General features: G+C 42.9%; 1 protein-coding gene across 1 annotated transcript in view; it reads right to left on the reverse strand.

Moving 5' to 3' along the window:
• The window catches only part of ITGA9 (integrin, alpha 9), a 212,360-nt gene extending 186,898 nt beyond the window's left edge, over positions 1 to 25,462 (reverse strand). Inside the window, exons 1-8 of the mRNA XM_009999062.1 lie at positions 25,404 to 25,462; positions 25,190 to 25,317; positions 23,857 to 23,963; positions 17,309 to 17,432; positions 8,899 to 8,966; positions 6,459 to 6,588; positions 4,834 to 4,919; positions 2,145 to 2,213 (exon numbers count right to left, since the gene is read on the reverse strand). Of these exons, the coding sequence (XP_009997364.1) occupies positions 2,145 to 2,213; positions 4,834 to 4,919; positions 6,459 to 6,588; positions 8,899 to 8,966; positions 17,309 to 17,432; positions 23,857 to 23,963; positions 25,190 to 25,317; positions 25,404 to 25,462 (771 nt within the window). The remainder of the gene's footprint in view (positions 1 to 2,144; positions 2,214 to 4,833; positions 4,920 to 6,458; positions 6,589 to 8,898; positions 8,967 to 17,308; positions 17,433 to 23,856; positions 23,964 to 25,189; positions 25,318 to 25,403) is intronic.
• Positions 25,463 to 27,022: the final 1,560 nt, after the last annotated feature.

Raw genomic sequence — 27,022 nt, forward strand, 5'->3', positions numbered from 1 at the left:
ACCACTTCTTATTTGAAATTGAGAGCTGTTTACATAGTAGGAAAAACTGAGACTACAGAAATAATTACTTTGGTTAAAAAGAATGAATCACATTTCTTGCATGTTTTTTCAGTCCTCACGGGGGATTTCTGACCCACTGCCTTCCATGCCTGATAAGTTTAGATGTAGAAGCCAAAGCTACTGGGCAGTTTGGGAGAGGGGCAGCAGCAACTCCATTCTACGTAGTCCTTAAGATTTAAAATCTGCTAAATATATATAGTAGGGTAACTTAAGGATAGAATTTCAGTTCATAATTCAGACTTTTTGTGTTTGTGTGGGTTTAAGGTCAGACCTCAAACATCATTTGAGTCCAGTTATTTTGTAGCTTAAGCTCCCTTGTGGATTTTTTATTTGTTTATTTTTTTAATCCACTAAGGTTTTAAAACAAATTTCTCATGGGTAAGGAGCGAAAGTTATGAAAAGCATTTCACTATGTATTCAGGCAGTTTTCAGGGAAAGGCTGTTATTTACTTAACTGCAACATGGTACATCTGCAGTGTGGGTGAGTTCACGGTGCTGTGAGAACCTGAAGTCTGTGCACTTAACATTTGTAACAAGGCACTGCATTTCCTTTTTTCTTGCCTGCATTTGATTTCCTAGTTTAGCCTCCAGCCATAAAAAAGTGAAGGAAGAAAGTGGCCTGCTTTAATGTCTGACTAACAAGAATGTGAGAGCAGTGAACTTGCACACCACTGAGAAGGACACAGCATTTTGTGAGAGCTCATTTCCAGGCAGTGCTCATTTCTGAGCACATCTGGCTATATTTCAATAACAAAATAAAGAAAGGATGATTTAGGTCAGCCTTCTCTTTAAAAGAAAATTCTCACTTGGATTTTAGAGAATTTGTAGAAAACAGATGCTAGTGGGGAAAAAGATGACAGTTGTACTTGAAGAATGTAAATACTTGATAAGTTGAGTTACATATAAAAATAATGCAAGAAAATTGAAAAAGGAAAGTTTTTGGCTGAGACCTGGATACTTCCTGATAGCTCTTTTCATTAGGCTGAAGAACAGTTTTCCAGGAGCATAACCTCAGGGACACTTAAAAGTCAACAGGGAAAGAAATTAACAGGAAGCAATCAAACACAGGAGATGCCCTGGATGAACTGGGAGGTCTTTTCCTTTCAGGATGTCTACAATTCTGCTAATGCAGAGAAAGACAAATTTTGGAGAGGCCCTAAAATACAAGTCATACTATCCACCTACACATTATTGCAGATTTCCTTTATTCCAGGAATGCTTTTAAAGATTACAACTGTGTTTTGTAGGGGAAAAATTACGAAACATGCTAACACTCCCAGCTTGACGATACAGTCAAACACTTAAGATCTTTCTGAGGATGGCAGGTCTTCCTAGAACTGGAAGCCACCAATAACCTTTTTCTACTGTATTTCCTCTCCTTCCAAGAGAACACAGGCAACCTCAAGTAAGGAGGACCTTTTCATCTCTGTGTTATTCCCAAATAAGGCATCTTTTTACTGTCATCTATGGTTGGACATACCAACCTGTTTCCCCTGCAACACATCTCCAGCAAGCCCCTAGTGAAGAACATAGGTTGCTGCCCACTAAAACACAACATTGCACTGCAGGAGCTGAATCTCACTAGCATTCACTAAAGTTGATGGGTGAGGGGGGGGGGAGGTCAGCTCTAAGATAGCAGTCCTAAGAGCAAAATGTAGGACTGGTTCATGGCAGGAGGCAATAAAGCTGCTCCTTCCCGAAACAGCATCATTCTGATATTCCCCCTCTTAATTGAGCTCCAGGACACCCACATCTCCCAAGACAAAATCTATGCCACTAGGCTCACCTGGCACCCCACATCCCATGTCTCAGAAGGCAGCAACAGAAGCTGCTGCTACATTTGTGTAATGTTAAAGAGAAACTTAAATTTCAGTCCCACGGGCATTGACCAGACATTGCAGTCATGCCCTCTACAGAGAAAGGGCATATGGCTGGTCTGTATTTGGTTGTACAGAACACAAGAAGAAAGAATTTGCTTGATAACTCATGAAGCAGTGGAATGAAAATGATGCTCTGAGATGACCCTGCCATTATTTCCCCTTTCTCTGCCCCTTAAAAGAGTACACAAACACAGAAAAGCTCACCTTTTTTCCAGAAGCCTGAAAAATCTTTATTAAAGAGCCTGATTGTCTGTCTGTTCTGAAAATATAAACCTGAAAAGTGAGAAAAGGAAAAGGTTAAACAATGCTAACTACAAAGTACATAATGGTACAGCATTGGTGCTTTCTTGGTATACCTAGATCATGATCATGGCCATGGCTATTGCCAAGATCCAATTTCAAGACCACTTCATTGCTGAGTCTTCTTTTAAAAGACGAAACACAGAGTTCCCTATTCTCCTGATGAATCTCAGGCCTCTTATCACAATAAATGCTTGAACAGTATCTTGTAATCTACTTTTTTGGTGCACCTAGGAGTATTTAAAAGCATCTGGTAAAAGAATTTTCCAACTATCAAACCAGTGTCATCTACAGACTGCCTAGAAATGAGCAGGGCAAAAGGGTGAGAAGGCATAACCCTGTTTCCCTTCCCTTTCCCAGCCTTCCCTTCTCAGGCACACATGCCTGCACGTACTGCGCTGCAAACGTGACTGTGCTAGAGTGAAGGTCAGAATAGAGACTGCAACCAGACCACACCAGGCATGTGCACCTTTTCTGTCCCAAACCATACGTAAATCAGAAAACTATTAAAACACCGTCTACCCATTGCTCATTTGCACAAGAAAAACTGTTTTACCAAGAGCTCCTGGGGCTAATAGTATTGATGCAAGTTCAGTAACAGATCTCATACCAAAATGTAAGATCTAAACCACCTGGATTGTAGAAAGAGACTCTCTTTGACAGAAAGGCTGGCTCAGTCAGCGTTTGAGACTCCTCCAGCATTTCTCAGGCTTTCTCCCTAGCAGGTGCTCATGCAGTTTGCAGGACAGAAGACCCCTTACTTCCACGGCCATGTGGCAGAGCCAAGCACTTGACATAGTTGAATATGTGGACAGTTATTAATAGGTGGTGGGACAGAGTTCAAAGCTTTTTTCAGCTGAGAACACAGCCCAGATTTACTGTGGAGAGTTGCTCTAGATACAAAGGACACCCCAGGTCGTGCAGAGGCATGTTTAGCAGCAAGAGCACATTGCCAGGTGTCACAACCCCAATCCCAGTCTTACTAGCAACACTCCGATTGACTTTGGAGAAATTACTCAGTCTCATTAAGTGTCTTGGCTTTCATCTCAGGGAAAATAAACTGCAACAATGCTAATCGCTTTCTCTCCGGGAAGTGGAAAGGATTAGCTTATTAGAGAGTGTGGAAAGCGCAACAGGACTGCTCAGTGTAATGTCCAGTACTCAACACTTCTTACCACCCCTTTGCCATGTGTTCCTGCTACCCACATCCCATGCCAAGGGAGAATGACGGGAGTTTTTGCAACTAGAGCAAGAGCCTTTAAGCTAAAGAGTCAGCTGCTTTCTCATGGATCTCATGTTAGCGGCTGTTTTTTCTTTCCCTCCTTGTACAGAAATTAAATGGGTTCCACAGAGAAAATGGGTTGGAAGGAAGGTGCATCTGAACAGCTGTAACAGAGTACCTGGGATGTGGAAACTGTGTCTTTCCAAGATATGCCTTCTGAGTAGAAACTGAGCTGCAATTATATCCCATATGTCCTAGTCATGCCAAATCAGGTATATGTACCAAATTCATCCTTCGCTTTTATTCCATTTTCCCCATTTGCACTGCTACCCTCTGGGACACTGCTACTGCCAGAAATAATCTGCTTAAGCCAAGGGATACTGTTGCTAGGAATGTAGAAGACCTCTCATTCCGCATTGCTACAACTCGGTTACAGCTGATGTTGTAGCAGAACAGCCAGAGGGAGGAAAATTGAAGGGGCCTGTAGGACATCTCTGCTCAAGCACATGGTGGCAGCAGGCCCCAAAAGGAGCAGAGTATGAAGACAGAGGGGCAAAAGCAGATCCCTTTCATCCTTCCCCTCCCTCTCCCAACTCCAGATTCTCCAGCTTTGGTCGAAAAGTGTACAGGAATCACAGACTCTCACCCTGCTCCTGATAGCAGCTGGGTACAACACCAGAACAAAAAGGTACACCTAACTCACCAGCCATCTTCATCTAGCCATTCACTTCCTTATATTTTTAGGACATCAAACATATGTATGCCTTCAGGAAAACCTTGTTTTTTGCTTTTTTTCTTCTCAAGAGTCTATGATGCAGATTTTTAAGCACAGGTGGCAGAAACCCACATTCTAATCCACTAAACATGAGTATATTATTAAGTTTTAAAAGGGACATAAAATTTCCCAGTAAATGGCATTTCATGCTATTAGAGATTTTACCCTGAATTAAATGCTGAAACAGTCCATATGTGAAGCATTGTCAAATGTATGAAGAAAAAAAGCAGAAGACAAATTCTCTTTTCCAAGTTTGTTTTTTCTTTTTCCAGGCAATGTTAAAGTGATACCTATATGTCACAAATCCTAAACAGAAGTGGTGTGAAATAAATCTTACCAGTGTCATGTTAAAACAACTTTTAGGATTCAGTGGGAGACTGAGGGAAGTGAGGGAGGAGAGATGTGAGGTACCAGAAGGAAGAAGAGGTGGAGAAAAATTGATGACTTCAGACTACCTCGCCTCTCACCTGCTCAGTGCTCCAAACTACCTCATGAACACAAATCTCTTGGCTTCTCAGACATGCGGGAACTGCATCAATATTTACTTTTTTGCCCTGTTGCATCCTACCACATTCTTGTTTGACAAAAAGCCGCACCTTTCCGATGCCTCCATCCTGGGGAGCTCCTCCTACAATGTCCGTGGTAGTCGGCTGAGAGAAATGACCTGCTGTCACTGCATATCCTGAGAGGGAGGTGAGGTGGGGAGGGAGAGAGGAAACCAATAAATAAATAAACAAATACATACATACACACATACATACATAGATAAAGCCTCATGAAAGCAAAGAGCCCAAGAAACAGGGTCAGCCAGCTGGATCATGCTCATTGGGTTTCATGGCTGCTCCTTGGTTGCATACTGTTAGTGTTCAGCAACTCCTCTGAGCAGGATGCACCAATATTCAGCTCAAGAGCTCAAGGAGGTGGGAAACAACAGTATACCCTCCAATACTGTTCCAAAAGCTGAGAGAAGGAAGGTGTGTGGGGAGCTTGGCAATGGACATGTGAAGCAGGTACAGGGAGTAGTTTGGTAAATGCAAGTCCAGAAAGGGAAGTGCTGTAACAGGGACAGGCAGACACAAATAAGAGCAAAGAAACCACATCAGCCACAGAGAAGGATCCCATCAGACAAAAACAGTCCCAGAGACCAGGCAGAAGATCCTCCTATAGCTAAAATCACTTTTCAGGAAGGCTTGGAAAATTACGTGCCTTTTTGATTGGGAAGGAAGGAGGAGGACAGTAGGCAAAGAGGTCAGAGAAGTTAATGGCTTAAAAAAATTTCTGTTTAAACAAGAAGCAAAATGGGAAGATATAGATCAAAGAAAGAAAGAGTGTATTTGAAAGAAGAAGACCAAAGATTCAATCTTATTTGATATATTAAAATGATATATAATAACTAAAGGAGAGCAGAGTACTTCCTTCTACGGCTGTCTTGTATTTGCCTTGCTCTTCTGCTGTAAATTATGAGACTCTTGTCTACAATGGTAAACACCATAACTCAGGCCTATCAGTGGCAAAATCTATTTATGTCCTTAAATATGTATATATACACTCCTCATTCAGCTATCGCCAAACAGCATCTTCCATTTTTTTTAAAGATTAAAGCTTAAGGGGAAAAAGAAAGGTCAATGGGAGTCTTTAGTCATACAATATCAAACTACTGACTGTCTGAAATGCCTTCTAGGTCTCAACAGTCTTAGGCACTGGGGATGGGGTAGATGCCTTTAAATTAAGCTTATTTGGGACATTAGCTGGTTTTAGGGCAAGTAAAGCCAACTGAGTTAAAGATTAAGTCAAACCTATAGCCATTTTTTCACAACCTCCTGTTGCCAACGACTCACATGGTGCTATTTTTGTTGAAATAAATGTGTATTTGAATATGCATTCTGTAATTATGTGCTGTACCCATTTTAAAGACAGGTGTAAGTGGACACACAGCCTAAACCATGAAAAACAATGTGTCCATCACAGGGAAAAAAAAAAAGCAAAGTTATTTTTTTAAACAAGCAAACAAACATGGAATATTTTGTCTTCTTTGCTTGTACTTCTTTTCAAGTGGGTAATCCTTTAATTTGGACATTCTTACTTTCACATTTTTCATAGATATATTCAAGACCAGCAAAAAAAACCCCAAAAAACTCAATATCAACTTTATAGCACCAGAGCTTTGAAAGATGTAGTTGGATGGATCCATTCCCACAGTGAGCACCAAAGAGCTGCTTACCAAGGTACGTGTACCGCCGGGCTATCACAGCATCGTCGTTCAGCTTGTAGTATGTGTTGTCAGTAAGATTCAGTACTTTGACAGTCCCTGTCCAATAATAAGATCCTGGTGCGCCCATGATGACCAGCTCCTACAACAAGAAAAAACAAAGGGTGTGAGAGAAAGCATGAGCAAAAAAATAAATAACAATCAAAAGTGGACAAAATGTTGTGCTTTGCACAGTAATGGAGAAGGGACAGGATATTAACTTGAAACACCAATGACAAGCTCATCTATAACAATCTCCATTCTGTGTGCATGTAGAGAATCTCCTTCCTAAACATGAAGGTGACTGCACACACCCTAGAGACACACGGTCTCCCCTTTTTTGGCCTATTTCAGCTCAGCCATTCTGCCACTTCAATAAAAGAGTCTTACTAACCATCAAACTTATTCATGCTAATCCAGCCCTCCTAAAAACCTCTCTCCATCTCATGCCTTTCCCTAACATCTTCCAGAAGACCTGAAGACTTCCACCAAGTGACTGAAGGACTCCAGCCCAGTCAGACCCACCACTCAGCTAGACTGTGCCTCAGTGTTAGCTGACATGCTATACCAACCAGTCATGAATGATATGGCACAAATAATTTTGATTTCACAGCTATGAAGCTAAAGAGCTGCCATGCACTCAACAAGCAAGGGTGTGCATTATGCCACAGTTGGAACATTTTACTTTGCTCTGTCTTCAGACACACTCTGCTCTTCAAGAGACAACCTGATTATAGGTCATTAGAGACATCCAGCATGAATTAGGATTTTAAAAGACTTGGAATCAGGCAAAGTTTGACCCAGAATCCAAAGGTAGATGCTCATGGATAATGCTTTTGAATCAAAACCAAAGGTACGTTTACATGCAAGACAGACTCCAAAAAAGTTGTCCCAAAGCATTCAGCATTCTTGCAGGGAAACATTACTTCTGGATGTGGACTTAAATATCTTCAGCAAGGGAACAAACTAAACCTGGCAAGTATTAAGCATAGGTAAGTTCTCCATCACTGGAGATATGAGGACAGCTGCTTTGCCTCGTATCTTCATTTCATGCAAGGCTATGGGTGAACTCCATCCTTGTGGGAAAATGCTCCCACACTCAGGACCCCTTTGGGTTACCAGTTCCAGTCAGGGAGCGACGTTAAACAAGGGATTTTCCTAATAAGACTACAGCAACAGGACTGCAAATCCAACCAAAGAGGAGGATGTGCTTGGCAACAGCTTTTTTCCTTGGGAAGAGCCATGCCCTTGAGGTCAAGGGATCATTTACCGGCAGGAACGACTACCATCAGCAGTGCTGAACATAAGGCAGGGGCTTGTCTGTTTGACCCAAAAAGCCATTTATCTGTATTTCCTGCTTAGTGAGCTGCCATAGGGCTGAAGCAATGAAAGTTCAAAGATATCTTTTGAACTAGGGTAGCAAAGGAGGATTTAAAGCATGGGAACAGAAACAGGCTGGGAAAAGCAGACAAGCCAGGAAACAGCTGCTGCTGGCTGAACATCCAGTTATCAGACAGTACCACTGTGGCAACATCATCTGCCATCACCTTCTGCTGTTTCAGAGAGGACACCTTTACTCTGCTTATATCAGTCTGGACAATAAATTATGCAGACCAGTGCATATATAATTAGGCATGAGCATATGTTTGACATGACAGTAACAAGGAGCCTGACACTAAAAAAGCTTTTTTTTCCATTAATAAAAAAACCAAACAATAACAACAAAACCCAAAAAAGACCCTGAAAAAAACCAAACCAAACCAACAACAACAACCAAACAAACCCAAACCAAACCAAAAACAAACAGAAACCCGCCTGCAAAAAAACACAACCATGAAACATTACCAAAAAGAAATCAATACATACATTAATTCTAAAATACAGCTGATAGACTTCTCTCCGGGAAAGAATATGGTCTGATATTTGTAATAGCTCTGGAGCATGTATTTTGCCATGCTACTTTTCTCCATCTTTTTGAAATAAAGAACTGAAGAAGAACTAAAAAAATGTTTATCTTACGCACATGCGTGTGCATTTATATATTCCCACAGATGCATATACACACATATACATATAAAAATTAGGCCATCCAGGGAGGACTGTTCTACATCATTGTTTGAAATAAAGAATTAATACAAGACAGAGATATCTGTATGCAAGTTGTGGGATCTAAATTATAAAAATATTCCCTGAGGATGCTTCCCAGAGTCAATTCATTCATTACTAGGCAGGCATTGTGCAAGATGCAGATGCTCAGAAGGATGGATGAGGCAGGAGGTGTTTGCTGGCAGGAAGGGATTATGCTCACTGCTCAGCCCACTGCCCCAGATGTTCTTGGGGGTCCCCTCCTGGGTCATGTGGCAGAACATCCTCTCATCAGCCCCGTCTCTTCCATGTGTACATCCCTGCTTACCTCTGTGAAGAAGCCTGCAATCCCTGCCTGGCACGAGCCGTGCTCCTCCCCATACTTCTTCTTGTACTCTGGACAGGAGAAGGGAAGATAACAAACCATTATTATCTCTGGCACAGCACACACTCTCCACCTGAGACAGTTGCACCACTACAGACATACCTAGAGAGATGTAAGAGCTCCTGGGTTTTACCAATGGATCTGACACCAGTGTGCACCATGGCATCCTCCTCACCCACACTGGGGAGTAAAACAAGGGCCTGAATCTGAGGGGACAACTGGCGTGCTGCCCAGGGAGACACTAAAAGAGCAGTATCACAGTAACATGATAGCAGCAGCATCTCCCCAGTAAAGGTGCATCAGAAGAGGTTTCCACCTCTGGCAGCATGAGCAGAACAGCTGGGAATGGGAACAAATGCCTGCGTGCCACCAAGTCAGCATTAGGTTTAATTCTTGGGCCCACCTCTAAACCTCAGACAAAATAAGATTTTTTCCACTGCAGTGATGGTCACCAAAGCCCCCAGAAACATTTCTGGTGGAGGGATGCTTCACCAGCCCGAAAAGTGAGGCAGTGAGTGAGGAGAGGGTGCTGCATTTCTAAGTGGTCAGGCAATACTCTTGTCGGGGGGATGCTCAGGTTGCTGCTATTCATGGCCACCTGCTCAGAGTGCCCAGTTCACAGGGGACCAAACAAGCATCACCACAGTTTCTGTTTCTGTATTTTAAGTAACAATCATTTCCCCTACCAAATCTCACCAAGTTTTACTTTATGCTTTTGTAGAAGAGCAAAAAACTGTTTTTAAAAATACATTAAGGGAGGGGTGAATGGGGAGAGAGGAAGACAACAACAACAACAAAAAATTTAAAAAAGAAAATAATTTTCCATCCTGCCTTAATCCAAACATTTTCAGTTTAGGAGCATTTGAAACTTAGAGCAGGATCAGAATCTTTGAAGGTTTTACCCAGAGCTTTATTTTCAAATATTTGCCATACTAATGAGTGCCCAGCTTCAGCATTTCGCCCCTTTCTGTATATTACAGTAATTCAGGATCCAAAGATGTTCACCATATAGCCTGGTAATTGTGAATTATTTTTTTTTAGGGTTGTTTTTATTTTAAGTAAACACTATTAACTCATTGCTAAATGACAAAAATGTTAATTACATGAATGAGCAAATTGCCTCTTTGGAACCACAAACATCCTTTTAAGTTGTATTTTATCTTATTGAACATCAAAATGCATTAATTATAAATCACTGCCTTCTCACAGTATTTCTTCAAAACATTGTATTCACATACACACACAAACCATTCCTCCTTCATATATTAAATACAGTCCCTTCCTAACATCACAAAGATTTTAAGCAATTTGCTGAGGTCATACCAGTTGCACAGGGAGAGGTTTAGCTGGAGAGACCCTGCAGAACAGTGACTTGATCCACAAACTACAGCCCAAATGCCTAACATCCTGGGCAGAGTCCTATCAAAACAGATGCGTGTCCCTGCAGCCCAGGAGGGCCACAAGCACACTTGGGTTTCCTAGTGGAAATGCATGGCAGCAGTTTCACTGAGAAATTAAGCCTATATTTGCTAAAGACTAGTCAGAAAGTGCTGGGGCTCTGAATCACACAAATCTCCACATATAGTCTCTTACAGAGCCAGGGACTCCTTGCCTGGGGAAAAAAAGTATTTGTTTATTGATAGGAACATTTTTTTTTTTAACCAGAGAACCAAGGAGATGAGGTTTCTCCCTCTGGCATTTCCTGAAAAATAATGTTCTGCATGTCCTAACGGCCCTGCTTTTGTTACGGCTGAATTTCCCACCCTTGCAAAGGATGAAATGCAGCAAGTTCCATGTCCATCCCATTCACAGGCCTTCATTTCCAGCCAACGTTTTCCCTCTATATAGGGGAAAGTACTGAAGTGTACATAGATGTCACCTCTTCCTGATTTTGCACTCGACCTACATAATTCCCAGGTGTTTGTAAGTCGAAACAAAACAGCGGTAGGCACTTTGGCCCTGGAGGTCTGGAAGTTTTCTTCTGCCTTACATGACAAAGTTGGCAAGAGGCTTTTGTAATGCCAGAGCCAAGGCTTTAAAGACTACCTTCCCAAATCCCACTTTACAGTATATATTCTTATTTTTTTGATGGAGAGCTAGAGAGACTGAGGCTTATGCTCACAAGCAAGCACCATACCCTGCCTGAAAAGCCATTCCAGGGCCACAGAGCGATCGATAGCTGACTTGGCCTGACAGCCAGGCCCCCAGCTTGCCATGAGACCACAGTACCCACTGTCCCTTTAGGTACTAGGAGCCATGGTCCTTGCTCATGGATCTTGCTGGATCTTGCTCATGACCAGGGCATGGCCTTTCAATAAGCTAAATGAGCCCTCTGTCTGGGACACCAGGCAAGAGGACTTTTTCCACGTGTATTTCTCTTGAGAGCAAGCCACGATGCTCTCTCTGTCAGCCCATAACCAATCCCTGCAAGTAGACCCTGATGACAATTTGATGGATTTAAAATGTTGTATTTCCCTATAAAATTGTATTACTCTTGGCTCACAGTTTCTTTAAGTGTCTCCTTCAAAAAACACAGAGCTCAATTTGCTTTAAAATATAAGAGGAAAATTGCCATAGAATATTTAGCTTGCACAGCCAAAGATTTAAGTCAGGCGAATAACAATATAGCTGCAGGGAATGCCTCAGTGCAGGACAGAAGGCAAATAAAACTTGTTTCTTATTTTGAATTTTCAAATTTTTCCTTCTCTTATTTTAGAAACAGGCATCCCAGATTTTTTTCACAATCCAGCTACATGTAACATCCTCAGACATGATGGTGACTTCACCAGCCATCAGAGCTTTGCCATAGACTTGAGTGAGACCTGAATATCTCCAAACCAACACCCCACATAATTCCAGCCACTTGAGAGGCCCCATCTTTCCACCCCCATCTGCAGGTGCTAGTGGTCCAGCTAGCAAGAGCCATTCCCTGAATTCAGATGCAAAAAAACCCAAGGGCATGTAAAACCATAGGAGGACAGCAGAAGGACTGGAAGCAGCTGTAGCAATGGCACAAGGCAGCTCTTCAAGGGTGGTAGATGGATGTGTAGCTTAATGTGGCCAAATTTAACAAACATGCAAAATTGCTTTGTTTCTTAGGATAGAGGATTTTCTTCTGATAATTCTTTTATTATAACATAATTTTGACTACTTAAAAAAAAAAAATTAAAAGGAGAGACCAAATTCAGATCTAAGAGTAACTTGAAACAAAAACCTCAACATTAGAGGACATAACACAGCTGACTTTCATCAGCAAATATATGTATTAGAAAAGGAATAGAGACACACACATTATTGTTTTCATTGTCACGCAATGACAAAACAGTTATTCTTTAAATGAACCAAATTATTATTAATTGCAATGCACAGGGAATGGGAAATTTTTGATGGTTTGAACAGTTGTACAATAAGCTGAGTTGGTACATCCACTGAAGTTCATACTTTCATAGACACTGTTTGTGGCCTGTGATGCTCAGTAAGTCACTAATATTGCTAGTTCTATCTGCCCAAACTAATGGTCCTACATTTCACTGAGTGTAACAAACTAGCTGCATTTTGGTTGTAACAGTGGATAGATGGGAATGCAGCATTTCAAGTAAATTCAGAGTTTGCTTATAACAAGTACTTCCGCGAACTAAAGAACACATCAAAGGTTTTGGTTTGAACAAATGCCTGTCAATAATTCTTGTGGGAAAGGGAAAGAAGAAAAGAGACCTTATAGAAGAAGAGATGGATTCATTATAGTAGTGCAGCATGACACACAGCAGTGATGCTAAGCAATGACTGTCCTTCCTCCTTACAGGCATCAATGTTCCATCATATCACGACAGGATCTGAACACATTGCACAAACCAATTGACACATTTTCCTACCATCTTTGAGAAAAAACAGCTTTAGTGACACTTTACAAGAGGAAACAGAAGCACAAAGACCCAAACACCTCAGACATTGAGGCTGTTTGAGCACTTAAAACTCCATTCACACAGAGCAGATATCAGCATCATGTTTTGGAGGGATTCAAACAGATGCAGGGAATCCTCAGGGAACCAGGAGCCCCAGCCCAGACATACTATGAGTTTCTGGTCTGCAGCATAACCCTTTCAGCACAAAATCGCTCATTCTCATCAGCCCACCTAAATCCCATCTTCATACATGCTCAAGTGGTCTCCTTTCCAGCCATGCAATCAGGAGCACAGCCCTGGACTGGCATATCCCAGCCTCACAGACTTCTCTGCTTCCTCTCTAGAGCAGGTCTGGTTCTCCCAAGCAGTGGATGAGACCAAAAGGCATGAAAACCAAAACTACTTCTACCCTCCCTCCACTTCAGTGCACAGCAGTGACACCTGCCCCTCCTATGACACTGCCTGCCCATCCATCCATGCACCAATGCAGTGAAATGATCAAACAGCAGGAAACTGCAGTTACTGTGTCAGCTCTCAGCTTTTGCACACCTGAATAGCAACATTTGCATGAGGTTTAGATATCACACACAGTGGATTCGGTAGTTTCCGTGTAGCTCCAGGCAGTAACTGCTGTCATGAACAGATCCTTTGTTTTTACACTTCTTTATTGTTCTTCCTCACCTGCCCGCAGACTGCAGTGCACCCCCAATTACACAGACCACAAGCCACTAAACTAACTGCTGTGGCAAAGCAGCAAGGTGAGGCTGAGTGTGGAAGAGGTGGCTGCCTCCGTGACTTTGAAGATGTGCCATCAATATATACATAAAGCAAAAGAGAGAAGATGGTAGTGGTTTGTAGTCATGATGATCTCATGTTATAAGAGAAATAAGGCTGAGGAAGAAAAAACTGGATAAAACAATATACAAAAAAAAAAAAAAAAAAAAAGCTGTGATGCATGACAATTCTGAAGGCAAATGTTCCTCAATTTCTTCTCTGAGTAAACCCCTCCAAAAGTCTCCAAGCAAACTTCAATGCTGTAACACAGCATAAGCTTCACAGTGCAATAAAATCCTTTATCTACTATCTTCACCGAAGGAAGCAAAGGGGACAGCTACAGTAACCTATCATTTGCACTGGCAGCGTCTTCCCTCCTGTCTGACAGCACTTCACTACACTTGGAAGAAACAGCAGCAATCTTCCTGACCTAGCACTGTGGTATTTGGTTTGTACCACAAAGCAGGGATGTTTTGATTGCTCCCAGAAAACCAGATGTGGTCTGGAGCCTGTGGGAAAACCTGCTTGTCCCTTTGGAGGCAAGGCACGTGAGCATGTGCTGTTCCCCTTATTTACTAACCAAAGGGCCCATCAGTCTTCCCCACCTCCACCACCAACTCCTACCGCAGAGAACTAGGAAACCATCCCAGCTCTCCCCATCAGCTGGACTGCTTCTCACGGTGGATGTGGCCACCCTTCTTTACAAACTGAATGCACAGGGGGCAGGGGTAATGAAAAGGCAGCTTCCTTTTTTGGAAGGCCATTAAAACTAGGGTTAAAATAAACAAGTGAAAGCACTGCCTGGAAGACCATGGCTCCATATGCCAGCTATACCACAAAGGACATCCAGCTCATATAAACCAGATTAGTTCCTACTCAGAAAGATTGCATTTAACTATTAGGCTTGCTGCTGTTCTCATTAGCTCTCAATCGCTTCCAGACTTCTGTCAGCCCTTTCAGGGAAGCCAGACAAGAATAAGATGGATTGAGACTACTGTGTTGTTGCACCACTACTGTCCAGTCAGGAAATTTCCATTTCCTCCCTTGTCTTTAATTAAGCTTGCTTTATGTGGAGAAAAAAGATACCATATGCATTAACTACATCTGTCTCAAGGTCAGACTCCTCTCCCTTTCTGGTTTTGTTATACAAGCTCATCATGTCTTGGGGTGCATGCACACACATATAGATGGTGACTGATGTGCACTCAACTGGCCTGTGCCCATCACCAGTTAGGAAGGAGCCAGCTTTGCTTGTGGACCACACAGCCACACCAGCTTCTTGTGGGGCTTATCGCCTGAGCTGTGCTAATAATGGGGCTCCTGGACATCAGGACAAGACTGCCTGCACCCATTTGCACGTTGCAAGTCTTGGAGAAGACCAAGGCACCAGGAACTCAGCAGGCAAAGGCCCACCCCCCAGTGCGGGGCTTCCAGCCATGGTTCTGGCAAGTGACAGCCAAGAGGCTCTTCGTGTAGCAGCAATTCAGCTGTGTTACAAACCATGTTTATTATCCCTATCAGACTCGCCACTTCTCCCCTTCGGGTTGTTTCTCACTGTCAGTGGAGGAGAATTTCTTCTGCTGCTTCCAGAAAGTGAAGGAAAAATGTTACTGCAAGGATGACTGCAATCTTATTTCACGGCAAACCTCAAACAACAAATCACTCTCCATGACATAGCATCGCTGCTTCTCTCTTTGAGCTTGTTTTATTGAGATCTAAAAGATCCAGAAGCAAACAAACGCAGCCATCCCTCATGATACTTTGTGAGTTCATGTCTGATGGGGGGTGGGGGGAAGAAAATCAATCCCAAACCTCCAATTTTCACTCTAGCATGGAGTGAAATTAAGCCAACATTGCACTGCACCAGCTCTGCCAACTTTCCACTGGCTCCTCTGCGTGTACTAGGCCCACACATTTCTATTTTCTAGCAATTCCTGGCAAATATCCTGTCAGATTAGCAGCAGTTTTTACTCCAAAGACATGACGCACACAAAAACACCAGCGGTTTGTCTCTTCCAGAAACCACCTCCCTGCCACAGCTCCAGGCGGACCATCTTTAAGGCAGCCCAGGAGCAGCAACACAGGTTTGGAGGGAGCCCCAGCAGTGTGTCCATCCATGTGCACTGACCATCAAGTTAATATCTGATTATTGGCAGCGCATTTCCTCAGTGTGAGGCCTTATCCTGATTTTGCTGACAGGAAGAAAGGAGGGGGAAAAAAATAATTTAAAAAAAATGTGCTTATGACATGAAGGCTTGTGTGGTTTACTTTCCGCTGCAGAGCAGCTGGCATGGCATGGTCAAGAAACTTTAGACTCCTCACATTTCAAATGATGAGCAATTTCAGGGTTGGGAAGGGCTCAGTGCACAAGTGCGTGCAGTCTCCAGAAGGTGTGTGGGTTTATGGCAGCTCCCTGAGCAAAGCCCAGAGGGAGGTGAGGAGCTGCATCAGAAGAAAGAGCGGGCATGGAGTGGAGCAGACCCAGCTCTGTCATGGAGCTGGCTTCACAGGTCACCAAGCTGGGACACAGCTGCTTGCCAGCAGCAGAGAAACTCTTTGGGAGTTCCACAGCTCTTATCCCTCTCCCACTTACTCATGTCAGCAGCAAGGCTGCTGGTGCTGCTGCCAACTTCAGAACAGGAAAATGAATAAAAGCAAGTAAATACATAAAATTAGAGGTCTTGCACAAAATAAACATGGGTGCTTCTTGTCCTCCAAACTCCCATGCTTCCTCAGGCTCCTACAGGCAAGAGGGGAAAGATGATGACAAGGATTTATGGGAGAAACCAAGGTGGTGTTTTCCTCCCACACGTTTCTCTGACGGACAAGAAATCTTAGGTGATACCCTATCTTCTTCCTAAGAACACACCCATGTCTCTGGTTTAATTAATTGCTCTTGGCCGAACAGACGCTGTCTTCTGAAGTCTTTAGGAAAGGAAACATGATACAGGAGTCTCAAATGCAACAGAGAGCTGGAAAATTAAAACGTTGACACTTGAGAATTGGAGCAGAATCAACAGGGGTAGCCATTGCTCAGAGCTGGAGCCTTTCCTCTCCATGTCCTCCAAACACAGACCATCAAAAGATGCAACCAGGGGCCAAGACACCTTACAGCACTCAAAACAGTTTAATATAAATGCTGCAGAAGTTCCCTGAAATGAGCAAGGTGCTAAGCAGCCCTTTCTCCTCCTCTGAAAAATCAAAAACACAAAAATGGAAAAGTATCCTTAAGATACAAATTGGTTCCAAACTGAAATATAATTCAGGATATTTACTCTGTGCCACAGCAAAGTATGAAAGGCCAAGCTCAGAACAATATCTATTGATTACTCACATGAGAAGGAGAGAGCTGTTGCCTCAAAAACACTGTCCAGAAATGTATTATTCCTTTAACAAAGGGCAACCATGTACAGTAAGTCACAGGACCTGTTCAATAATTCTGCCACTCTCCCAACTTCATCCAAAACCTACCACCACCCCAGCTGTGCTGCAGGGCAACTGTATGTTACCAAAAACAAAAAAAAACAAAAAAAAAACAAAAAAAAAAGAAAGAAAAATACCAGTAGTGAGGGTTACCGTGGATGGCTTTGGAAATTAAGGGAAAACACAGCAGCTGTGAAATGATAGAGCAGTAAGGGGGGGAGGTGAGCCCCACTCCCAGCCCCCACACCTCTTACCTTCGTAGCAGGGCAAGAGCTTCCTCCCGTTGGGCTGCAGGTTGGGGGGAATGATGTTGCAGAAGCCATGGGGCAGGATGTATTCTGTCTCATAGTAGATGTTTTTCCAGCGGTGTGCACATGCCTAAACAGATCATATCATGCATGTCATTGACCCAGGGTCACAGGACAGCCCTCAAACCAAGGCATAGCACACATGAACAAGATCTCCCAGCATGACCTTTCCCACACTGCCCCACTGTCCTCTCCTTACACCCCTTTTTTTCTAGATAAACCATCTTCTCGCTGTCATCTTCTGCAGCTCGTGACACTGCCTGACCTGGCAGCTCAGATCTTAGCCTTCATGTGTGCATGACTAGGAAAACTGCAGGTTTCAGAGCAAGACAGAGCCCATGCTGGAAATGTCAAGATCCTTCACTGTGTATGAATCCTCATGGCCAGTGAAGATTTTTTGAAGTAAAGAAGCACTGACAGAACGCAGCCGAAGCAGAAAAGGGGGGGAATTGTGGGAATAAAGACATAGAAAAGTCACATAATAGGATCAGAAGCAATGCTAAGACTCAGAAGATTACTAAGGCCGTATTAAAGGTTACCCCAGCAGAGGATGCATGCATGAGTCAGTGGCTTGTCTCACTGGGAAAAGCAGCTTTGTTTCTAGTAACAGAAGAGCTGAGCCTTGCCTACTGGTAGTGAATTCAAGTTAAAAAAACAGAGATTTTGTGGCAACCTCAGTCAAGGTGCAGATGAGCTGCAAAGAGCAAGGTGCTTTTCCCTTCATAGAGAAGAATAAGATCACCCTGCAAAACCAGAGCTAAACCAGTCTCACCAGGATACAGTACAACCGCCACATACAAGCATGTGTACAAGCACTATGGAGCCTGGTTCACACCTTCCCAGAACCCATTTGCTTCAAAAACTAACACTGAATTGCTGCCAGACAAACCACAAGTCACCTGATGCTCACAGGTTTGTTGGAATAAAAGGAGATGAAATGGGAAACAGCAAGGGCTTTGAATTTAAGCACATTCTGCACCATAACTCCAGCTGGTCTAAGTCACTGAAATCAGTGTAGATGTGTCAATTTATATCACTTAAGGCTTGGTCCCATGTGTATAAAGCAGCCACTATGCTACAAATCATCTCTTCCACATACTTCCAATTTTTCCTGGAAACTTTTGGTCAGCCCCCTTCATGACCCCCACATTTGACCCTGTCCTTCCCAGATTAGACACCCTGTCTCTTCCTTTCCTGTGTGCTACATAACTTTTCTGCCTCAGCAGCTCAGAGCAGCACATTGCCCATGGCAGCATCTCACAGTAAAAACTCCATAAACCAGGCACAGTTATGTCCAGTAAAACACTTGAGAAGTGCATCAACCACTGGGAAACCCAAAATTCAATCCAGCAGTTGACACAGACTCCTTCCCATTAACCCCAGGAAGACATAAAAGTGTAATACTACCCTAATTTTTATTTTTTTTTAAACTGAAACAGAGCAAAACGAGTTGTGCAAAAGCCATTCTGTATTCAGAGACTGATATTTATTGCTTTCCTAACTTCCAGCACTCAACAATAAGCATGTACTTCCTGAAGATGGCTATCACAGAGGGATAGGAGACTCTGGGGTTGCAGAAAGCACCGTGTGGCGCAGGCTGCCACCCATGGCACGAAGGATGCAGCTGATGGCATTCTGCTTGACAGCCAAATGTACATGAAGAGTCCTGCCAAGGACAGCTTTGGGGACTCCCTTTCTTGCTTTAAAGAATCTCAGTTCTGATTTTAATCCCCATGCACTACTCATTCAAAATTCAACAGCAATAAAAAAACAGCACGTGAAGCACTCGTTTTCTGAGTAACCAGGAAATCGTTTCTCTCCTGATGGATCTAAGCTGTGAGCACAAATATACACATATACAGTCCTTTTAAAGACAGTACCATAAAGACACATACCATTACAGTGACAGTCAAGTCAAGCCCAACTCCGGATATAAACTCAAACAGAAACAGACCAGCAGTACTTTTTTAAATTGTGGAAAGGTAAATAAAGGATCATGATATTGTAAATTCCTTGACATTTTATATCTCGGAAACTGCAAGGGAATCACATAAATTAACCTACTAATCTCTCCCGGAGGAGCACAAATGGCAGTTAGGGAGAGCAACAGCATTTTATCACAAGCAGGAGGCTTTGCTCAGGAGTGAGGTGGAGAGGCCAAGAAAGACAGAACAGTATATGGGGGGAGGGGGACAGGAAAGAGCTACTGCTTAAGAAATATGCTCAAAAAAAACCAGAGGCTGTGCACTCAGTTTAGTAATTCTGGACACACTTCACTAATCTGTTGGGATTTGATTTTTGTTCGGCTTTTTTTTTGGTTTGTTTTAATGATTACTCTTATGTGCCTTCAGCATGCTGTGTATTCAGGCACATTACAGCTTACCACTGACTGCCTGAGTCTGTGGTCAGCTCATAACCATAGCTCTAAGAGATGAGGTCCACCTTGGTTATCTCAGCAGGGGCTTCCCCAGATTCCTCCACGCCACAGCTGCAGAATTTGACATCTTCCCAATGGAAAGGAGTCCTCTTACTCCCTGAAACTCATTTCTCTGCAGCCAAGCAACTAGCACATTTGTTTCCCAGACATGGCAAAGCTTTTCCACAGCTGCTTTTGGTTCTCCTGCCTTCCCAAAAATGTTTAGCTGTATTACAGTACATGGTCCCTGCATTATTCAAAGTTGCATAGGCAAGGTGATGTGCCACCAAAGGTGGCAGCAGCCTTCCTTCTTTGATGGCACATGTTTGAAGAGGTCTTGGGAACAGAGATGACAACTGAATTTAATGCTGTGGAGAGAGTTTTCCTGTGGGGTTCCTTTTCCCTAAGGTAATTGCAAAGCACTGACAGCTTATACACCCTTTTTTAGATGCAAGCCATAGGTGTGCCCCTGTGCAACAAGGAGGCCATCAGCACACTTTGATGCTCAGCAGCTGCTGCCAAGACATGGGCTCCAGATCTGCCATGGAACAGGGGAGAAAGGATGCAAACCGTTGAAGCAAAATAAAATGCTTCTGGGAAAGTGCAGAGAGATCTGTATTGATGGCAGACACTGCATTACCACAATATAATGAACAGGCTATTTTAGAACTGTGGTCATTTTGCTGTTTCACATGTCGAACCACGGCCACAGGTTTTGCACCATAGGAAAAGCAACAGGGGAGACCCAGGCTTCACTTTAGAGCCTGGGTGCCCCACCTGAATGCACGGTCCCCTTTGCTGACTTTTAAAGTCAGAGTCCAAAGAGGAGATTTTTTTGAATGTGCCACTGCCAGACCACTTCTGGTTTGCTCTTCATTAGAAGGACTTTGGCTTTGCTGCAATTATATGTTTTGTTTTACAGATTCATGCACAATCACTAAATACACCAGTACATCAACTACCAACACTCAATCAAAAAAGAAAAAAGAGTATGGGCAGATGTAGCAGATATTTAGGAAAGTAAGACTGAAGGATGTGGCTTATCTCCAAATCGTGATCCACGGTTCCCCATTCCACTCCCCCAAAAAAGTAGGAGTGCTTCTGCTGTTTCAGTTTAGAAACAAGTCAGCAATTTCAGATGTATTATTGCAGCACTCAGATTAATGCAAATATTGACCATTAGCATGCACGAGGACAGGAAGCCACTGACATGCAAACACAGAGCTTTTTCAGCTAATCTTATTTATTTGTTTAAAACCTCATTGTTGGATGCTTTTCTATTTAGCCCATCACACAAACATAAAACTCTGTCTTGGTAACTTCCTGGCACAGTATCGGCTCAAACACAAGCCACTTCACCAAACTTCAGCTGAAGCCTCCCTGCACAGTCCTCAGCTTCCCTACTGCACCTTCCACTGAAGGTGGTGCTCTTATCAGACAACTGGAGAAGGTTGGTAAGACAGAAATGTAAGCCACTAAGCAGTTTCAAGGCAAAAGAAACATCTTCTTTGTACAATCCACAGTTAAACTGTGGGACTAATTCATCTAACACATGACCTCAAAAGCGTGAATAGTTCGCATGATTTTAAAAAAGAGATTAACCTGTATTTATATATAAAAAAAATATTCCATCCGTGGCTACTGAATGCAAAAATATCATTCAAAGGAAATCCTTGAAGAGATGCAGTAAATAGATCTGTAATGCTTGACAATGTAGACTACACATAGCCCTACTACTGAGCATTGCTCACAAGAGTTAGCTACTAATTTTGTTAAAAAGCTAAAATCAGCAGATGTGGCTTCAATCACATTTGGGAACATCTTCTCAGAACACCAGTTTTTCTCACAGGCACTTCCAAGACAGCTGCATTCTAAAGAAATCCTGATCTTTAAAACTAGAAGAGTATACATGAACCAACCACCATCTGCTAATGGGAAATTTACAAATCTTTTTCATTAAAAAGGTATCTCAAAGCAGAGAGTAACAATGTCCTGAAAAAGCCAGGTCTTTTTCTCTCACAAAGGTATTCATATGCCTTCATTCCAGGCTATGTCTGCATACAGATGTGCACAGATGGTTAGTAATTAAAGACAGAGCACTTTGGTGATAAATACCTTCCTGAAATCAATGAGAATTAGACACTTAAATATGCTCAAGCATTCAGACACAATCTCCTCAGTGAGGGCAGTAGAATCTTGTCAAAGGGCTGGTTTAGGATTGCCTTAAATCAGTATAACTTGTGGAGAAATTTTACCAGGTTAAGCTGTGCCAGAATAAGCACACCAGCAGCCATGCATCTCACTTCAGTTACATCCTGCTTTTAACCTGCTTTATATCTGAAATGTCTATCTCCTCAGCCCAAATCTAAGACGTCACTGCCTGTCCACATCTCGCATCCTTCTAGCCTCCCCTCTGCCAGCAAGCAGCCAGCCCCAGCCTTTGCCCAGCTCCTTTACCCACCAGCTTTTCCTTCCTTTATCTAGGGAGGTGACACCTAATCAGCAGCTGCAACTCATTCCCCTTTGAACCAAAATAAAAGAAATCATTATTCTTAAGATACCATTTCTACACAATGTCTTAGCATTGCCTAAAAAAGTCTACGTGCTAAATTCTGAAAATGGGACAAGATTTTTTTCTAGTTCAGCCCAATGACTGGAAAATGGAGAAGATGCTCTTGTCTCAAAGTACCTTTACCCTGATCAGTGCAAGTTACTCGTCAGTTGTCACACACAAATCTGAGCCCACTTACAGATCAAGAAACATGAATCCATGAATTGCTTACATTAGCATCAATGCCTTAATTTTCTGTTCTGCTATACATGTTACAGTGTATTTTATTTATGCCCCTCTTTTTCCTCTCCTCCTCTAGTGCTGAGCAACTTAAAAGATCCGAACATCAGCCAGCCTCTATAGCATTGGCAAGCTGTACACCAAGAGACAATCAGATAAAAAGGTGTAAAAACCACCCTCCCCCCATGGGGAAATTGGTGTGCAAGGACTTGGCTTGTGTTTGGTCTCTAAATGCATATTAAGAAAGATGCCTTTAAGTGAAGCAGCCTTGTCAACTTGCCTTACACAGGTGGTTGGCACAGTGATCATTGCACAAGATCGTTCTCCCTTGCAGCTTTGTGACAGTTTGCTGCCTTGCTCCAGGTCAATCCCCTCTCTCACTGGAAAGACAGGGTCATACTTCAAGTTTCCAACACTCAAACAGCAGTGTTCAGAATTAGATTGTTGTCAGGGTTATTCTGATAGACACTTAAAATTTGCCTAACCTGTATACCATGAACAACGTTTTGTTGCAGGTTTGTTTTTTTTTTATTTCAGTTAACATTTCAGTAGACAGACTCACTCAGGTAGACAAAGCCCAACCATGGATGTAAACACAAGGAACTATTGATCAGAATACACCCATGTATTTTATAAAGGTTTTAGCCTAACTCTCTTTATGATTATTTTTTTCTGACACAGGAAATGCTGTTTTGCAAAGATAAATTCCACACCCTAGGAATCACATCTGCTCTCCTTGACCTGTTCATTTGCATGGTAACTATATCAAAGACAACAAGGCCACCCACAAACACCACTAAGTCATCTCTACTCCCAGATCTTCTGCTCTGTTAAAGGAAAACTAATATACATAAAATAAAAATATCACCACAAAGACTCGTCTTATATTTTTTATGGTAAGTTCTGACACGCAATACACACACTCAGGGAAAATGTAAGCACACATATTCCCGACATAACCACAGACAAACGACAAAAAGAACAAACTAGCAGGTACCTCCCAGACAAAGTTCTATTTATTCTGTTCAAAAACTAATCCCTCAGATTTAGGAGGAAGCCCTTGGGTGACACAAGTCAGGTGTGACAGCTTTGAAGTCTTCCCTCTATAAATAAAGCTTTCTGGCTGGGGCTCACTTTTCCTTCCGCTTGAAGGAAGGGACTACAGAATTTGCTGCCCATAAAGCTGGAGTCCGTCAGTCACTGCCGAACACATTAATCCTGACATGTTTAGCCTCAGAGTCAGACAGCAGCAGTGGTTTTAATGAGATCAATGAAGAGTGGACTTACCAGCACACTTCCACCAGCCTTTGGCTGTCTAGCCAGGCTCACGCCCATCCATTCATCATCTCTGTCTTCTCTGCAGGTCTTTCCGCAGAGCGTACCCCGAGAATTGCCTACAGAAAGAGGGGGAAGGCAGCAAAGCAAGGAGACATGAGTTTTAAATGAACACCAGAGAACCCCTACAAGAAAAGAGATTGCCCATCAAACATCTGCCTGACAGTGCTCTCACTTTAACTAAGCATCATCCAAATACATAGTAGAGGACAGACCGGGTCCCAGACAGCCAGCAGCTATTACAGCATGTCCACGTCTCTACTTGAATAAACCATCCAACTGAAGTAAATGGAAGAGATAAGAACTTGCCTGCAGAATGCAATCAAAGCAAAGATTACTCTCGAAAATGAGATCTGGGGTACTTAGAAAAAAAAAGATGGAGGCTTAAATCTTTAGTCCTGTCAGGCAGTATTCGTGACTGCACGAGAGACAGTTTACATTTCAGTAGCAGGACAATTCAAACTTGGCCAAAACATTGTTTTAACTCATGAAAGCTTCATAAAAATGAATTCTACTTAACTCACTCATAAAACGACGAACAATATCAAAATGCCTTTTTTATAGGCATAGAAAGCAATACCATGCACGTCACCAAGAAAACCAATAGATCAAAAGGCTTCCATTTTCTCCATCATAATCCAGGACAAGGTTTTAGATCAGACCTTTACTTTAGGACTCTTATCTTCGTCTGATTCAAACAGTACATCGGAGAAACCAAAGTCGATCCTGACCACATGCAATAGCATACAAGGATGGCTCTCACTAAGAAACTTACTTCCTTTAGCACAAGAAGCAAACCCAATTGATTATTTATTGCATTACCCACAGGCTGCCACCTGGCTAATAACACTGCACACCACACTCCCACCAGCACATGACCCAGAGTCATCCCATGTACCCTTATTTCGGCACTGCCTGAAGTAGGCAGCACGGCTCCCAGCCGCTCACGTACCCACTGGCAGGCTACAAAGTCACTAAATCAGGTGAAGAAAGGATAGTGGTTCAGGGCAAGCAGGGAAAAAAATCCACCTCTGCCTTGTTACTTGCTGGAGAGAGTGTGCACGGTCACTGGGAGGACACCAGCGTAAGGTGGGTGGCTATTTCATAATGCTGAAGAGAATATGACACCTCTGATCCCGGTGCTTAAAATCCATCAGGAGAGGCTGATGAATCCCTCTTAATGTCTTGGGGCCTCTTTAAATTAGGCAGGAGGATAGCTAGCCATTTGGGTTATGCTTTTTCTTTTGCTTCCCTTCTTCTCCTCCCAAGCATCATAACTACCCACCTCGCCCCATATCCAGTTCTGTGCATCTTCTGTCAGGATTGGTATGGACTCGACATTTAAACACAGCTCCTGGGGACTGAACAGAGGTGCTGTATTTAGATTCTGCCTTGGGAGCACCAACCAAGACCCTGGAAACCAAAAGCAAAATAACAAGTGATTAATTTCAGGAGAAAAGAAAAAAACAAACAAATAAACAAACAACAGCAAGGTTCACATTGCCTGAGCTTCCTCAGCAATAAGCCCTTTTCCAGCAACCTTGTAAAATGATGACATTGATTCACAAACTGAAAGCACCACACCAAATAAAGGCATTTTTCCTCCACGAAGCCAGGAATACTTCAACAAGTTACATTTCCATGAGAAGTGTAATGCATTTAAAGCAATCCCCCCACGCTCCCAGAGCATTTAGGAAAGTATTAGGACAGATGACAGCAGCTGCTTCCATTTTTCCTCTGTTTTAACTATATCCCTATCAATCCAAGAACCCACAAGTGCTGAAACACACACATGCAAGAGGATGAAATCTGAACCTGTGTGCTTGCCAGCTAGCCAAAAATTAATAACCTGGTTTCAAAAGCTGAGGCATCCCATTCTCAGAATGCTTTACGTAATTACAGATTTAAAAAACAGCAGCAAAAAACCCCAACCAACAACATAGGAACAAATCTCTTCCACAGCGCTTCCACAGTTGCTATCAACCAACATTTCTCACTAAGGCTTTGAAGACTATACTCGGAATATTTGCCCCACATGAGAGCTGGGAAGCACCAACGCACAGCTCTGACCACAGGGTTCCTTAATGTACCCTTGAAAGATGATGAGCACTCTTTCATCACTTGCACTATGATCTAGTTAACTGTTTAGCAATCTGGCAGCAGATCATGCCTTATTTCTTTGAGGGATTCTTTGAGGAGGTTTATGTGGGAAGCACAGGTATTAAGGGAGCCCTTTTACCACCCTAAAGGGTCAATCTTTCTCACTTGGTTGTGAGCAAGATCTAGGCACACGATGGTGAGGAGTGAGAGAGGCAGCTTCAGGGAGGGTGCTGGGAAGTGACATGTAGTTTAAGTGCCAATACTCTTGCACTGTGAGGCTTCTGCATGTAACAAAACCCTCTTTGAAGTTAAACTCGGGGCTGGAACTAAGGGCAACTGTCTCTGTGCAAGATCCAGCTACTACTTGGGAAGCAGCAACTAAGGAAACACTGCTTGGTTTACTCACTAAAGGGATAAAGAGCTACTGGTGCAAAGTCAACACAGTACAGATGGACAGCCCAGCACAAGCCCAAAAATTGAAACTTTCTCTGTTTGTAAACAACTTTCCCCTCATCCTTTAATTTGAAGTTCCATCTCCAACCACCAGCCATCATCACCATCGGGGTAAACACAGGGAAACCTGAGGCACAAGGCATAAGGCATGCCCATGTCCTGGGTCAACCAGAGCCACTTGGAAGAGATGCTCCTGCATCAGAGTCTGGTCTATAACAAACAGCAGAATGTCTCCACTCCCGCTGTGATACGTGCACCTCTGGGATGTGGGAGGTATCAAAACCACTCTGTGGCACTGGGAAGCACAGTTACAAAAAGAAGAAAAACTGCTATGTGATAGTTTTCTCCAAGGTTTCACAAGCTAAGCTGTGCCATTTGGAGACGTTTGGTGGGGCTGCACTCTACAATGCACATCGTGTTTTCACAAGTGAGAAAAATTAATGTCCGAAATACTTAAGTTGCTAAAATCTACAAAGCCTGCACACATAGGAGAGCGAGCAGAAGGAGCCTGAAATAATAGCTCCAAATGGAATTCCCATAGGCAGGCGGCAGGCAGAAAATCCAA

The sequence above is a fragment of the Chaetura pelagica genome, unplaced genomic scaffold (genome assembly GCF_000747805.2).
Source record: "Chaetura pelagica isolate M959 unplaced genomic scaffold, ChaPel_1.0 scaffold396, whole genome shotgun sequence".
NCBI lineage: Eukaryota > Metazoa > Chordata > Aves > Apodiformes > Apodidae > Chaetura > Chaetura pelagica.